Consider the following 15,943-nt stretch of genomic DNA (forward strand, 5'->3'; position numbering starts at 1 on the left):
AAATGTTTATTGGTTTATATTCTATTAATTATAATTAATTCTATTAATTATATATTACATTCTATTCATATTATATTCTCTGTTCTTGGAAAGCATGTATTACAAGTTTACTCATTATACATTTTGTAATTAGTAAGATTTCATATTTTGAAACTTATTTCAAGCTTCTAAATCCAAAACAAAGCACACAAAGCAATAACTGTTCAACAACTATTAGAAATATCTTAACTTCATAATAATGTTCAATTCATTACCAACAGGTAATACTGTATTTTCATCAATTACTCGATATTAGAGACCCATGGAGAATCAACATTTCGTCATTCCAACAACCAACTGCACAAGGATCCAAGATTTGAAACTACATGTAGTAATTCTGAAATTCTATATGTTGCAAATGAAAGATAATGTTTCCTGTATCAATCACACGTCATAATTCAGAAATTATATACTAATATATAGAAGATTTTGTTGACAGTATTCTTAGACTATTCTTATTCCCTCTGTTCTCGTAGGAGACTCAGTAGATTTTCAGCACACACTTTCAGAGTTATGAATGATTAGTAACATTTTTGTAAGACATAGACATTAGTTTCAGACAAACATCATATAATATAAATGTCATAGCATATAATACTAGTATATTGCCACTAATTGATCTCTTTTTAGTAATGTTCATCATTCATCTGTGTATTTATCATGAAGATTAACATCATTAAATCACAAATCATTATGTAATTCTACATTATATACTTGTGCTACAATTCTAAAAAGCACTTCTTTGACATTGGAAACATGTTTTCTATTTGATGAGTTCAAAAAGTCCTTTTACACACCAAAACAGAACACTTGCCAATCAAATAAAATCCAAACCACAAATGTCAGATAGCCTTGCTCACTGCCCACAGTCTTGGGAGAGGTTGAAAGTCCGTGCAGTGGGCTAAAATGATTCATTAAGTGAAGAATCAGTTTGCCATCTCCACCCTCAGGCGAATGGGCTCGGTAGGGGTGGGGAAGGACTTCCACTTGTTGAGCTTCAGAGGGACCTGAGTGTGCAGAACAGATGCAGGCAAATTATCAGACTGACATAAGATATCCAACAATGTGTAAAAATTGAGCTGAAACAAGAGAACTCTTAGACTTAACAAGAACAAAAGTTTAATATCCTTTGTTAAACCATAGTCTGTGTGTAATGACATCGAAAACCATTGTAATGCCTAAAAGATGTATTTTTTTATTGCTCAATTTGGGTATCCTAAATTTTCCCCCAGACTAGTATTGGGCCATTAGCCGCTTTCCTTTGGCAGCCAACTCCCCTCACTAACTCCCCTCGGGCTCAACTCCCCCGTACGCATACATGTAGCAGTAATTTAGATAGGCAGGCGAAGGGCCAAAGAAAAATGGCTTAACAGCCCAATATTAGCCTGTCTTACAGGGTCACTTAAGTACTGTGGCTGTGACTTACAACAGTGTCGGGTCCAGTCAGGAGGCGATACTTCATGAGAACCCTGGCCAGGCCAACCTTCAGCTCCAGCAGGGCCAGTCTCATCCCGATGCAGTTTCTCGGCCCCGCCCCAAAAGGCAGCCAGTCAAACTGGCTCCGCTTCCCCCTCTCTTCCTTCGTGAACCTTTCAGTTGAAAGTCACAACATTTAAGAGTAATTCATTCAATGCCTTGTTGACCATGAAATGTATATTGTACAGCAAAAAAATCCCCAACATCATGCCTCACTGCCAAGGGTGACAAAGTAGATAATATTTTTGAGATTCACTGACTCAGAGGTAAAACAAAAGATACAGTCTAAACTTGGTCTAAGATGACCAACCAGGAGACCAAAGAAACATGGTCTTCTGAAGTCTGGGTCTTCTTAAACAAGTGGTCTTCTTATCCAACAAGCATGGTAATGATAGTTTATCTATAATTTACCCACCTGTACCCACCAGTACCTGTACTTTGATTTTTCTAATTATTTCTTATTGGTATTTTTGTGGGATCCCATGGAGTATAAAGACTGAATAATGATCAATTATTTATATAATGAATAAATAAATAAATAGAAACATTGGACGATGAAATATTGTATAAACACCTTTCTGGGATGAACTTCCTGGGTTGGTCCCAGCGTGCAGGGTCGTAGTGAATGGCGAGGGCGGGGACACCCACAACCATACCCTTCGGGACAGTAAGTGACTTCAGCTCAGTATCTTCGTTAGCAACCCTCATGATGCTGAAAGAACACATTTTACAAACGTATAAGGTGCAAAATATTCCTTAAAAAAGTATGCACCCTGGTGCCTGAGTATAACAAGCAACAAACTGTATACTCAGGGATCTTTCCTGATCATTCTACTAAATGTTTTGTGTCAACATTCCTTGTAGATTGTTTGCAAATAATGATACCCAAGGCATACAATCTAAAATCGATTTGTACAAGCCCTGCACTTTTTACGTATCAAATATTAAAATATTAAGCAAACATGCATTAAAAAGGCTTCCACTCCTGTAAGTGTACTGATTGATACTCATGTATGTTGTCTGTAACTTTCATTGTTTCATTGCAGATGATAACTTTTCTGACACAACTATAAAAACTATAGATAGGATATCATCCTTAAATATGCAAATGCTCGGAATACATTACAGGTTTTGCACAGGCACAGAGTACGTTCTGCTGACGTGCTTGTCTAAAGTACATGTTAACTAGATAAAACTTACAATGATACGATAGGGTAGAGGCGAAGGGTCTCCATGACACACATCTCCAGGTAAGGCATCTTCTGCACAGCATCGTAGTCCACTTCAGCCTGTAGAACATAGAGCAGGTCTTAAAATCCTTTATTCTGCATTATAAACCTACACAATGAAAATGTTATGCCTGCAGAAGACAAATTTTACGTGCACCACCCATGAATTGTTAAAGAAAACATTCAATGCACAACATCTAATGCACAAATAAAAATCCTTATACACCTACACACACACACACACACACACACACACACAAACACACACATAACATGTACATTTGTATCTATACATGTACAGTCATACATAAATCCAGTATATAGACCTGTGCAGGACAGGTGCAGGTAGACATCAGACATAGAGAGAGAGAGAGAGAGAGAGAGAGAGACCCAAGAGCTCTCACAACAACAATCAATATGACAGACAGGTCCCACATGGGCACGCAAACCACTGCGTAGCAGCATTAACATAATCTACATGTATGTGGCGCAAAAGTTCGATAGCTGACCGCATTTACATTGCATTCATCTGCACTGTGACTAAAAGTATGTACACATACTGAAGTAAGTGGGTCATTCATCATGAAGAAGGCTGCAGAAAAGCCTTTAAAGCTTCCTCAGGATAAATGACAGGATAAGGACCTACTTTGTTCCCAACGGCCTCGATGATCTCCTCCCTCGCTCTGTCCTGGATCTCCGGGTCGAGGGCAAGGTGGTATAGAGCAAAGGACATCGTGATTGAGACAGTGTCAAAACCCCCGGAAAAGAAGCCGATTCCGTTTGCGACAACATCGTCCCTGGTCAGAGCTGAAATCGTAGGAAATGTTTTCAGCCGCGATATAACATCTGTGTCCATAATATCACCAGGGTCCATAATATCGCCACCTTGAGAAATAGTGTGCTTTAAGATATTTTTACTGCAACATACCTTAGGTATGTACATTTGATGTGTGAAGGAGTGCATACCAAAAGTATGTTGCAGTAAAAATATCTTTAAGCACACTTTTTCTCAAGGTGGTGATATTATGGACCCTGGTGATATTATGGACACGGATGTTACTTTTAGTACTGTAATTCAATTGTTTGTGGTAGCAAAAGTTCACAGTCTGAGATAAATAGAGGTGCTCACAGAACTATATGCTCGCAGTAGCGACAGGTGCAGAAAAAAAAGTTGTAACTAATAAAACTATTAACAGATTAGTAGTACATACGTTGCTTTTTTCCGACCACTTTAGGTGCTTCTGCACCAGTATCGTCGCTCTCCTTGTGTGCATCTATCATAACTTGCAGTAGGTCTGCACGTCCCTTTCAAAACAAACAAAAGAAATCAAAGGTGTCAGACTTCTTGGAAGTTGTTTTTGGGATGTGCTACTGGTAGGAAATGATGACAATAATGTGTGAGAAATGCCAGTAAATATCAATACCAGACCAATTTCCTTATCCAGAATATTTTTGCTGCCCTGAAACTGCATTTGATGCCTTTAAAGTCAATGTAGAAAGAAAGACAATAATATTCTAAAGCCCTACTTTTCCTCCATCAGTTTTCCTCAGTTCCAGAAGCTGGTCCATGACGCCGTCAAAGAAGTCGCTTACATCTCTTTTGTTCAGGGGGTGATAGTTGAACATCTCGAAAAAGGGCTTCATGATGCCAGGAATGGTGACTGTAGAGACATGACATTACAGCAGGTGGTCAGGAATGTGACATTTAAATGATGTGTGTTGAAGGAGGCCTGTGAGACAGTTCCCTCACACAAACACAAGATGTACTGTAAAAAAAAAGAGTAAAAAAGATACTAGTACTGGTTTTCAGGCTGATGGCATGTGGAAGACAATGCAGGACACTGGACTTCTGGGCTGCCATGGTGGTTTGGGTGGCAGAAGAGGATGTGGCACCCAACATAAGTCAAGTCAAGTGTTAAAGTTTTACTCACTATAAAGCCACATGAGTGGACTTCGAAAGTTGAAGTCGAGCGCTCTCCTTGCGTGGGTGATGAACGGATGTTGTGGATCCTGCTGCGAGTGCACCTCAAGCCCGAAGATGGTCCTGGCCGTGGTGTCCATGCTGAACGCACCTGTCAGTCTGCAAGTCAGGATCGTCAATTATAAAAAAATTAAACTTAAACATCCAATGGAAAAACTGGGTTTTCTAAGTCAATTTTTTGGTCATTCTTTTAAGGTAGTAGGTTTAATTAATCCTATCCCATTGGCATGCTGATACATATGAGACAAAAGTTGTAGCCCTCTTGAGGCAGAGTGGCCTCCACTGCAAAGCTGTGACACAAGCAGTTTGGTAGCCTAGCGTGTGTTTACACAAGCTCTCGGCCGAGGGCAATTCTTAGCCCTGATAATTCAGCGCCCTTTGGCCCTGTCGTGTACAGGAGTTTTCATAATAAACCAATAGACAAAAAAAAATTAATGCTATTATACATTTAAGAAAGGGATTTTTTGTTCTTCCTTACTCCCTGACATCAAAAGACTCCTTGGTGGCTACAAAGCTGCTGATGTTCTCCAACAGTTGGTCCGCACATATGTTCACTCCAGCTGTGATCTGGAAACACAGAATCAACGTTAACTGCTAGCCTCAGTCTATTGTGGTTGAGGCTATCTTCAGGGCTCTAATAGTTTTCCCCATCCAGCTCAACACGCTGCCTGGTGGGACACCTGTATAGATTTGCTAATAGAGTTTTGTACGCCAGCAGTTAATTAGCCCGATAGTGACCGGTCTAATCAAGCTCCCGTCATGCAATTTAACGTAACCAGGAACCGACATGTAGCCAAGTTGGGCAGGGAAGAGCTCTTGCAGTCCTAAAGAAAACCTGTACCAACTGCGATAGACTGGACACCAAGCTAATCAACTACTGGATCAATCACATTAGAAGACTTCTGGGAACCTCTGTGAATTGTGTTATCAGGTTGGCACTGAAAAAGTAGACTTGTTTAACACAACCAAGTCTTTTATTCAGCCAGCATTTTGGTGACCGTCTGTCACCTTCCTCAGGGTAGCTCTGACTCATTGCACAGCACCTGTTAATCTCCAAGCAGATTCTGTGGGGCAAGGGCAAGTATACATTGGCCTCCTTATAAAATAATGGAGGATACAGGAGGCCTATGGATACAGGTGGTCTTTGCCCAAAAGAATTCTGCTTGTTGATTAAGCACAGATGTGTCACTGCTAATACCAAAGGTCCGAGTCGACACGTACCTGCTTGAGCTTGCTGCTGCTGAAGGCTGGGGTAAGTGAGGTCCGCACGTTCCTCCAGGCCTCCTCCCTCAGATTAAACAGCTGCAGGCTTTGGGGCTTCACATTGATGTCTTGTGTATCTGGCTGCAGTGATTGAAGTATAAGTCTCATCATGTTTCTCCAATGAATGAAAAACCTATTCTCATCCCATACTACACACTACTCCTGTTCCAGTAATTTCCATCCTTAACTTTGTACCTTGTATACAATTAAGTATAGAAAGTACTGACAGACGACACCTTCTACAATTGTCATGCAAAAAGTTGTATTTCAATACATGTGTATATTCATTCATATATTATGGTAAGTGGTATAAAGAGACACTGATCATACAAATTCAATATGATGGTTCCTTAACACTTACCCCCCCCCTCCCATCAGCTAGCCTGGGTGCCATCCTCCGTAGTTTCCGCCAGCTACCTGAATGTTGGTGGCCAGCGACATAGGATTTAGCAGAAACTATGAAGGGTGGCACCCAGGCTACCCGACCTGAAGTGGGATGAAGATGCTGACAAAAGTGTAACACTCACTTGACGATTGACAAACTTGTGGAACTGTTTCACGAAGACCTCCTTTAACATCTCTGCATCACTCAGAATGAGAAGTGGCATCATCCCATTGAAGACTCTGTATCCATAAATTGATAAAACATTAACATCAAGATCGACTTCAGACTTCCTTAGAGTATTTCGGGCTTTCGTTTACATGCCTGTGACATTTGTAAGAGACTACCAAAACAGCAACCAAATAAAAACGACTTTGAAATGTCATGCAATGACATGTGCTGTCTAATGTATTTACTCACCCAAATGCTGGAGCCATATCAGAAGCAGAGTATTGAGTGTTGTAAACCCCCTACGACAGAAAAGGGCAGAAAATCAGAAATCCAATTGATTTTGAACATACATACAGTATAATGTCAACTTATATTATAGACACACACACACATGCATGAGCACGCACACACACGCACACGCACACATGCACACGCACACACGCACACACACATGCAAACATAAATACACACACACATGCAAACATAAATACACACACACATTAAGCATACACACACATGCACACATAAACATACACACACATGCAAACATAAATACACACACACATTAAACATACACATACATGCACACACACACACACACACACACACACACACACACACACATGCACATTAAAAGAAATAAAACATACATACACATCACACACACACACACACACACACACAGAGGCTGAAACACATTTAATAGAGCTTACCCCAAGAAGGGTCAGGTATGCGGTCCCGATGATGGGTAGAGGTGGCAACCCAATTCCAGGTACTCCCATCCTCTTGAACACAAACAGAGGATGGACTGCATACCTTTGGGATGAAGGAAGAAACCCCAAAATAATGTTAACTTCACATGGTAACCTAACAAGCTATTCTTAATAATAGTCATCATTCTTACTCAAACGCATTCATATATAATACTATATGATGACCAGCCCCGTCATCTCTGTCCTGCTACATAACGTAACGCAACACCACAGGGTGTACTCTGTGGTACAGAACCAGTTACCATGGTAACAGACTTCTGGTCCAGGTCATTGACCTCATTTGTTTGGAGAAGAAGAAACCGAGCAAAAACAATCAATATGCACAAAACTCTAAATGACTGGAAAGCAGAATGGCTGTCAACTAGCCGTGGCGACTCGGTACGCCTTTTGTATGACTATGATATTATGGTATTTACCAATACAAGATACATTGTACAAAGTATCACCACGGTTAGTTGTCAACATGACTGCCAAAGATTTGAGACACTTACAGATAGAAAAGTACCGCCAGTACAGGCAGTAGGATCCATGTCAGCGGGACCGGCAGAAACTCCAAGTTTATTATTGAGGCCATTTCTGCTCAATGCACTGCTGATTATCGTCGTGACCCCAGAAATAATTTATGCCAGAACCATAGCGTTACTCGCAGACTCGCTGAGCTGACTGAGCCAGGGGAGGGGCAGTCCGCAAACAATTTGACCAAAGTACGGCGCACGAAAAGGTTAGCGATGCCATTCAAGCCTGCTGAAAAACATTGGGACGTCTAGGCTCGGGTAAACAGGAATCTGACGTCATGACGCCCCACAGGACGTTGACCTTATAATGTTGGGTCACGGAAGCACACAGAGAGTGACGTCACAGACGCTCTAGAGGTCGCCCATGGGCATGGAGAAGAGTGACAGAGGACAGAGGCTGGCAATGATGTTGTCTGTTATAAAACAGGCTAAACATTGGAATGAAAAGGCTTCATGTTGCGGAAGAAAAAATTATGACCTATTACTATATAACTGCAAGCCTTTGAACTGCCGGACTTCACTACTTTTCACTGATGGTCTTTACTGAATCATTACTTCTGTCAAAAATGAAAGTGCACGAAAATACTCATAATCTCATACCTGAACCTAGAACCAAGGAGGTTAAAAAAAGGGACCAAGGAGTTTAACCTCCTTGCTAGAACCATGGAGGTAGAAAAAGAGAAGGAGGGAGCTCAAACTCAAAGTCTCTTTTTCTACCTCCATGCTAGAACTGACAAATGTTTGAGACACTTACACATAGAAAAGTACCGCCAGTACAGGCAGTAGGATCCATGTCAGCGGGACCGGCAGAAACTCCAAGATGAAGTCCATTTTTGCTGGATCCACCGATTGTGCGGCGTAGTGATGATACAATGGACACTCCTTCCAGCAAATGCCAGACGCAGCCTCTCGCGATGTAGCAATGCTCAAGACTGATCGGCCAGTCAGCAGATTATCCGACCTAGCCAACATTTTGACCGGTCGGTCGGACGTAGCCTCTCTTGGGCTTCAGAAGCAGCTGAAAATACTAGAAATTGGCATAAATTGGCAACTGAATACTGGTAGACAGATAACATGCTAGGGGAGTTGGTCACGCTAAAAATACCCCCAAAACCCAAACCTCTGCTTGGAGAGTATGCTAGTAGAGACTTCAGGGAACCCTGCTAGTAGAGGCTATCTTCGACCGACCGGTCGAGAATGATGTCTCTTTATTTTCTTTAGCCAACCGCACACATTTTGCCAAGTCCAAGGTCTATTTTCTCTACCAAGAATTCCGGAAGCGGCGGGAAAGAGCAGAATGATTGGCAGATGCCAAATCGACAGATGATTCTTCTCTCCAAGCAGAGGTTGTGGGGGAATGATCGTTACCTTTTTATATATATTGCCGGGTTTTTTTTGTCCTGACCCCCACACGCTTTTTTATGGGGTTAACCCAAACCTCTGCTTGCAAAGTACATGTAGTCTTAGCGCGGACCAATTCCTCCTGCATATCCCGAAGCAAAATAACCTCCGCACGGGCCATACTATACACAGTGCGTTTCTTATCAAGACCGCTAGAGGCCTCGCTTCAAGTCACACGCAGATGACGTCATTCTTGTACAGTTGGAATGGGCCAGGATGTAAACCTCCACGTGGAAGCAATGACAATACATAGGTTGACGTAATCTCTATAAGAATACAAAGCGTGCGATATAAGGCACGACTGCCAGTTGTCAGGACGCTAGGACCCAGAGCACAACTGCATTACTGCTATCACAGAAACTGCTGTATGTATCTAAAAGACGACTACTGCACCGTGTGAACTTTAGCATATTGTCAAAGTTCGAGTCACTTACCATATTTTAATAGACAGGAACAATGGGGCTGTATATGGGAAAGCTCATCGCAAAATTGTATGGACAACAAGAAGTCAGGATTCTCATGTTAGGTGAGTGTTAATATGTTAACATTTTTCAGCACAAACCACTCACAGTGAGGCGGTGTACAACAGTTACTAGATTTAGTGTAGACACTCACTGAGTTTATACATAGTATATCGTAAGTTCACACATTTGGTTACACATATCATATGAATACGCAAAACGCCTGCCAAACCGTCGTACGTGTATTTGGATAGAATTAAAGCCTTACGAACAGTTCTGTTCACCCCTACGTATACGCTTTCAGCAATATGACTAGTGAATTGATTACTGTCTTCCTTGCTCATGGCTTTCACACATACACATATCTGTCTTTTAAATGCTCTTCAGGACTAGACTGTGCCGGCAAAACCACAATCTTATACAGACTCATGAAATCAGGACTGGGGGAAGTTAGAGACTGCACGGCATGCGCACACAGCACATCACTGGGTATGTTATCACCTGTATATGTTGTGTCATGTAGCTAGATAGCCTAGACGTACAATCTTCAATTTGCTTCAACCTGTAGGTTTGGACGCGGCCGGAAAGACCACAACCCTGTATAGACTGAAGCTTGGGGAGGTTGTCACCACCATTCCGACTATAGGTAGGGTTGAATAAATAGGAGAAATCGTCCTAAAAGGGGATATAATTGGACAGGGGAGTTAGCCGGCCATAGAAGGACCAGTTTGCCGCATGCCCGCTAGTTATCAGCTATACCGATGCCGATACAGAACTTGCATGGCGCATGGGATATCTTTCATTCATTTGCCGTTGAACTCAAGGTACAATTATATTTTCACAACATCGTAGCAACCTACAAGTACACGTACGTGACGTCGAGATGTTTTTTCACAGGGTTTAACGTGGAGACGATTGAATACAAGAACGTCAAGTTCACATCTTGGGACGTCGGTGGGCGTGACAAAGCCGTAAGTACGGACTTTCACATTCATGATCCTGTTTCCTTCAAAAACTGTTTTGGATGGAATATATGGCACATCGATATCGACAATGTATAATGGATTTTTACGTCTCTCATTTTAACCAAGAACGTGTGATGAAAGCTCCTTGGTAAAACCAATAGCATTTTTCACGGGAAAAACTACATGTATACGCAGTCCGTTTTGGAGTAGATGTTTACAAATAGAATGCTGTTGTTTTGTCTTCTTACAGAGGCCTCTCTGGCGCCACTATTACCCGAACACGGACGCCATCATCTTCGTGTTGGACAGCAGCGACAGAGAGAGGCTACCGGAAATGCGGGAGGAGATAGGAAGGTACCTACATGAGGATGAACTGCGAGACTCCCTCTTTCTGATTCTTGCCAACAAACAGGTAAAAAGTTTCTTTTATTTTACCGGTAATGTTAATTATCGTTGATAGATATAAAGATACAACAGAAATTCGTCATTTCACTTCCGGATACGGCAGTATTGTTTTTGGGTGGCAGAGTCGTGGGTTTGTGTCTCCGTTTGTCCTAAAATTTGCTTCTTTTGCATGGTGTTGGGAGGTGATTTTGACAGTTGATTGATAGGAAGGTCGTGCTTGTATGTGACCCAGCAGGCAGCACGTGCCGGGTGTGAGTAAGAGGGCAGTATGTGGAGGAATTCAGGAAACGCAGTGCCTGATTAGATTACAATGGACATCATACAACGCTCTACACGGTTAAAGTACATTCACGAAAACCCCAAAAACGCTTCCCGGGGGTCTGTGGACTTGGCAGTCGTCGTCACGAAAACCCCCAAATACTTCCTGGGAGTCTGAAATCTCCGATTTCTTTCTTGTATGTTTTTAGAAAGGACAAGAACAGATCGCCACTGTACATGGTCTATAGTCAGCGGACGTACTTAAACAATGTTTTCCCTTGAAGGACCTGCCGAATGCACTACCTCCAGACGTCATAAGAGAGAAACTTGAGCTGGACACACTGTTGAGAGGCCGTCAATGGCGTGAGTAGCAAAAGTTTTGGCGACGCCTGTGGGGAGGATGCATTTTCAGATTTAGTTTGATGTCTTTTGATACGTTCATTGTTTCTCAGTTATTAATATTACGGATGTCTCATTTTCCCAGTTTTTTTTATATCAGAACTAATGTTTACTTACAGTCTAAGATGTGAATACTTAAAGAATGGAGGTTGATAACTTGCATTCCATTAACAATACTGGGCCATCAATGCTCTCATTTTTCCTACCCAGACCTTCAGCCAGCCTCTGCCAGAGAGGGACAGGGTCTGTATGAGGGTCTGGACTGGCTGACCGCCAAACTTGCAAATAAAGAGGCACACAAGTACGTCACGCAGTCGGTCGTGGAGGCGAGGACTGACGCCGAGGCGCTGACCAAGTCCAACCCCATCAAATCTGTAGTGAGGTACTTCAAGTCCTGGTGGAGCAACGTGGGACAGGCAATGGCTACGTGAATTCAGTTTGCTGGATAGCTTGTGCATGTTTGGACATCTTTTGAAAATAAAGGGTTTGGACTGTGTAAATATTATGTACATACGTCATTAACGAATTGATTTCGACATCGAAGTACAAAAATGTACACTGTTTACACACATAATTGAAGGATTACGTACACGTTAACATACCTATACATTATCAAAGTATACATATTACATGTAACAAATGACATGTAACAAATTGCCATGGTAGACGGTTCAACCATCCACTGATGAAGAAAGCATGCTGTTAACTTGGATTAGGAGGAAAATGACTATTGCATGTGTAAAACTATATATACTTATTTCTAATCATATTATTTGATCAATAAGGGAACAATCCATTGAGATCCCATTTGTGTAAATGTTGTACCAAAGACCTCCTATCGTACTGTCTAGAGAAGCATAGACACAAACCCACAGACAACACACCCTGAAGTAATAAAAACACACATGACAGCGATCTGGTTGTTGAGTTCATCATCTCCTAACCCATGTGCTGTTAGTAGCATTTGAACCTACTCTATCTGGACAAGCATAAGAACAAACCCCCAGACAACCCATCCAGAAGTAATGAAACACACAGACGACTGGTCTGGTTGTTGAGTTTATCATCTCCCAACCCATGTGCTATTATTAGCCTGTTAACCTATTCTATATGGACAAGCATACACACAAACCCACAGACAACACATGTAATAAAACACGACAGCTATCTGGTTGTTGAGTTTATCATCTCCAAACCCATGTGCTGTCAACCTACTCTGTCTAGACAATCATACACATAAACCCAAAGACAAGCCACCCAGAAGTAATAAAAACACAGATGACAGTGATCTGGTTGTTGAGTTTATTATCTCACAGACAACAGGCAGACAGAGGGAAGCTACTCGATTTCCTCCTCCTGAATCTTGCCCTTCTGCTTCTCCGTCTGCTGCCTGCTGGCCGCCTTACGGTCGATGATCTGCTTACGGTCCTTGTCCATCTTTAGTTTGGTGATCTCCATCTGGAAAGCCGACAAGAAGGGAAGAAATCGGGTTACAGTGGAATGAATTATCACTATAAGCACTGACTGGCTCTTCCAGGGCTGGAAATATCACATGCATATGAAAGTGCAGGTAAAAATGGAGCTGTATGTGTGGGGGTATTTCTGATGTCTGCCCGTACCTAAGCTGCACTGGTCCATAAACATGTTAACATGTATGTAGATGTACTATACCCTAAGTTAACTGCTGCATTTTCACACTGAAATACAAAATACGATAATGTACACGTACACCAACATAATCATCTCAACAAGGGCTGAAGAATTTCCCAATTACAATTGTTCTGGCAATTACAATATTATTGTTCTGGCATTTCTAGTAAAAGAAGTGACCTAGATTATAGGAGGCTTGTGTAGAGACTGATATGGTAATAATTTTTAATATGAACTAAAGATGGCCACAAGCTACTCATTGTTTGAAGTGTCTGCACAATGTCCTTGGAACATAGCATTGTCATTACAATCATCATAGCCTGCTCTGGACATCCTGTTGACAACTGACATATCTTGGAAGAAAAACGTCAACAATTCTTCAACAAGGGCTAAAACAGTGCTACCTCCCTAACTGAACAATGTGTTTCACCTAAGCACTTTCCACGTAAGTTAATACCTCTACATTTATAAGAGGTAGATCACTGAAATAGGAGGTAGATACATTGACATGTTGATAATGTCTGAAAAACCTGCCCAAAAAGCCCACCCTGGGGGAACCGAGTGGTCTTCTTCCAACAGTAGCGGCCGTGGACGGGTCGCTTAATACTTGCAGCTATGGGCAAACAACGTTCCGATTCTGAGACCAGGACAAGGTGATTGTTATGGCCAGATGGCCAACTTGAAGAGTAGGCCACATGGGCAGGTTTGACTGAAGGTCATCTCAAGGACTCACCTTGGAAGGGTGGATACCGACGTACACCGTTGCACCGTTGGCCTTCTCGCGCTGGATTCTCTCGATGTAGCAGACAAATTTCTTTCTGTAGACCGACACGACCTTGCCAACCTGGCTACCCTTGTAGTGACCTCTGGTCACCTGCAAATCAAAGAAAAAAAAAAGGCAAAAAAATGATTAAGTGCTACAAATGTCAACATCTTGAGCAATAAATGCATTGTAAAAATATCCATACATAAACATATATGCTGCTGCTGCATGGCACTCTTCTATGGAATGTAACAAAAAACATTGATGGAGAAAAGGCTATAGCATAAATTTTTATTTAAAATTAGTACTATAATGTGCCAGTGCTTCGCATATAGGGTATACTGATGATGAAAATCAGAAGATGGCCACAGGCTACTCATCTTAGAAGTGTCTGCACAATGTGCTTGGAACATAGCATTGTTATTACAATCATCGTAGCTTGTCGTGGACATCCTTAGAGGTATACCATGGCTTGGAACAAGACACACAAATCAGGGCTCTCCCCAAGCAATGAAGCAAGAGTGTTCCCCTTCTCCCCAAAATCCTACATGTATCCCCCAAAATGTCCAAATTTGGGGATTTCTCTTAGTATAATCCTGAAAATTCTCTGATTTTTCATCAACCAGCTTGGAAGCATTTCTCCCCTTGAAGAATTTCATGGGAGACCCCTACAAATGTTTACCATTCTATTTTAAAAAAATTATACTTTCAACCGTGTCACAAAACAGTTTCTCTTTTACATTGATTTTCTACATCTCACCTGAACCTCATCGTCCTTGCGGATGGGCATGGCCCGGACGTTGTACTTGGCGCGGAGCTCCTTGGACAGAGGCGAGCTCATGATCTTCCTACGGACGTGGGAGGGCGCGTTGAAGTGACGCTTGCGGTTCTTCCTCCGGGAGGAGGACACCATCTTGTTAAACTTCATCTTGCCTAAATGTGAGTGTGCAAAATAACATGTGTTATAGGACTGCATCCTTTTCATACAATGTCCTACACATGCTAGTTCAGTTGGTGCCATAGCCTGGATGTCAAGACTGTTTTGGGGGCACAGGCCAGCACTCAGAAATTTTAAGATATGGGTGTGTAACTGTCTACCGTAAAAAATAGCTACAAACCTGATAAATTACGAAGCACGACAAGAGCATTACTTAAAGAGGGACGGGCTCTTAATTCATCAAGAGCAAAAGTGGCTTCCACTGCTTTTGAATGGAACACAGGAACATCGGTAGTTTGTATCTGGACACCATAATAAAATATGGGGAGGGGGACAAGTACTGTACTGTAGTCGAATGGATTTCACGTCATCAAAGTAGTCCGCAAATCGTATCACCCGACCAAGAATACGGTGACAAAATGCACTGCGTCATGTGGCAACTGAAGACTTGGTATACACCTTTTAATCCAAATACTTGTACTAGTTCTACCATATACAAATGTATATGATCAGGGCCATCACTGTACTAGTCCTGTTCTTTCAACGGGAGAATTCCGGTTCGTGTGTAAAAACTATTACATTCTGGTTCAAAATATTAGCCCCGATTGATAGCAGAGATACTGTGCTTTCATATTCCTGAATGACTTTGACTGATGATGTACATTTTCAACGATATTTGGCGGATGTTGATGTGTGGATTTGGAACCTCATACCTTTTTCCAAGATGGCAGACCACGAAGAGGTCGTAACATCCGGGGATTTTTCAATCCAACTCTCGCGCTGTCTCGCGCTGTTGCCTCTGGCAGTAACCGAGATTCTGCGAGATTAGCATGTACCATAATAAGATAGGGGTGCAGGATCAAATCAATGTCAAT

The 15,943-nt window shown here is 41.9% G+C and overlaps 3 protein-coding genes across 5 annotated transcripts; 1 reads left to right on the top strand and 2 right to left on the bottom strand.

Moving 5' to 3' along the window:
- Nucleotides 1-68: 68 nt before the first annotated feature.
- On the bottom strand, nt 69-8,755 carry LOC109471464 (cytochrome P450 3A9-like). 2 transcript variants are annotated; one of them, XM_019770794.1, is made up of 14 exons: nt 8,584-8,755; nt 7,255-7,357; nt 6,791-6,840; nt 6,516-6,612; nt 5,947-6,069; nt 5,204-5,292; nt 4,676-4,824; nt 4,272-4,405; nt 3,956-4,049; nt 3,391-3,551; nt 2,716-2,804; nt 2,090-2,227; nt 1,466-1,628; nt 69-1,046 (listed from the first exon to the last, which is right to left on the bottom strand). In XM_019770794.1, exons 1-14 carry the CDS (start codon nt 8,658-8,660, stop codon nt 966-968), a joined length of 1,548 nt encoding a protein of 515 aa, XP_019626353.1. In that variant the 5' UTR covers nt 8,661-8,755; the 3' UTR covers nt 69-965. The 2 variants fall into 2 exon arrangements, with proteins under 2 accessions (XP_019626353.1, XP_019626352.1); XM_019770793.1 differs by lacking the exon at nt 8,584-8,755 and adding an exon at nt 7,806-8,178.
- Nucleotides 8,756-9,424: 669 nt separating this feature from the next.
- LOC109471528 (ADP-ribosylation factor-like) lies at nt 9,425-12,187 on the top strand. Of its 2 annotated transcripts, none has more exons than XM_019770874.1 (6): nt 9,425-9,756; nt 10,079-10,180; nt 10,589-10,662; nt 10,907-11,068; nt 11,604-11,682; nt 11,929-12,187. In XM_019770874.1, exons 1-6 carry the CDS (start codon nt 9,687-9,689, stop codon nt 12,147-12,149), a joined length of 708 nt encoding a protein of 235 aa, XP_019626433.1. In that variant the 5' UTR covers nt 9,425-9,686; the 3' UTR covers nt 12,150-12,187. The 2 variants fall into 2 exon arrangements, with proteins under 2 accessions (XP_019626433.1, XP_019626434.1); XM_019770875.1 differs by lacking the exon at nt 10,079-10,180 and adding an exon at nt 10,260-10,337 and having other exon boundaries at nt 11,929-12,184.
- Nucleotides 12,188-13,006: 819 nt separating this feature from the next.
- LOC109471555 (60S ribosomal protein L26-like) lies at nt 13,007-15,878 on the bottom strand. The gene is made up of 4 exons (XM_019770906.1): nt 15,782-15,878; nt 14,892-15,064; nt 14,102-14,242; nt 13,007-13,176 (listed from the first exon to the last, which is right to left on the bottom strand). Exons 2-4 carry the CDS (start codon nt 15,057-15,059, stop codon nt 13,057-13,059), a joined length of 429 nt encoding a protein of 142 aa, XP_019626465.1. The 5' UTR covers nt 15,060-15,064; nt 15,782-15,878; the 3' UTR covers nt 13,007-13,056.
- Nucleotides 15,879-15,943: the final 65 nt, after the last annotated feature.

Source organism: Branchiostoma belcheri, unplaced genomic scaffold (genome assembly GCF_001625305.1).
Source record: "Branchiostoma belcheri isolate BF01 breed outbred unplaced genomic scaffold, Haploidv18h27 scaffold25, whole genome shotgun sequence".
NCBI classification, from domain to species: Eukaryota; Metazoa; Chordata; class Leptocardii; order Amphioxiformes; family Branchiostomatidae; genus Branchiostoma; species Branchiostoma belcheri.

Bases quoted from the DNA above. Each gene is read 5' to 3' on its own strand.
- LOC109471464 (XM_019770793.1), bottom strand. From the start codon at position 7,888: ATGGCCTCAATAATAAACTTGGAGTTTCTGCCGGTCCCGCTGACATGG. The intron at 6,613-6,790 runs GTGAGTAAATAC...TTATGGATACAG, and splicing joins GATATGGCTCCAGCATTTGG to AGTCTTCAATGGGATGATGC. The intron at 4,050-4,271 runs GTAGGGCTTTAG...TTGTTTTGAAAG, and splicing joins GGAAAACTGATGGAGGAAAA to GGACGTGCAGACCTACTGCA.
- LOC109471528 (XM_019770874.1), top strand. From the start codon at position 9,687: ATGGGGCTGTATATGGGAAAGCTCATCGCAAAATTGTATGGACAACAA. The intron at 10,663-10,906 runs GTAAGTACGGAC...GTCTTCTTACAG, and splicing joins TCGGTGGGCGTGACAAAGCC to AGGCCTCTCTGGCGCCACTA. The intron at 11,683-11,928 runs GTGAGTAGCAAA...TTTCCTACCCAG, and splicing joins GTTGAGAGGCCGTCAATGGC to ACCTTCAGCCAGCCTCTGCC.
- LOC109471555 (XM_019770906.1), bottom strand. From the start codon at position 15,059: ATGAAGTTTAACAAGATGGTGTCCTCCTCCCGGAGGAAGAACCGCAAG. The intron at 14,243-14,891 runs GTGAGATGTAGA...TTTGATTTGCAG, and splicing joins GCAAGGACGATGAGGTTCAG to GTGACCAGAGGTCACTACAA. The intron at 13,177-14,101 runs GTGAGTCCTTGA...TCGGCTTTCCAG, and splicing joins TCGGTATCCACCCTTCCAAG to ATGGAGATCACCAAACTAAA.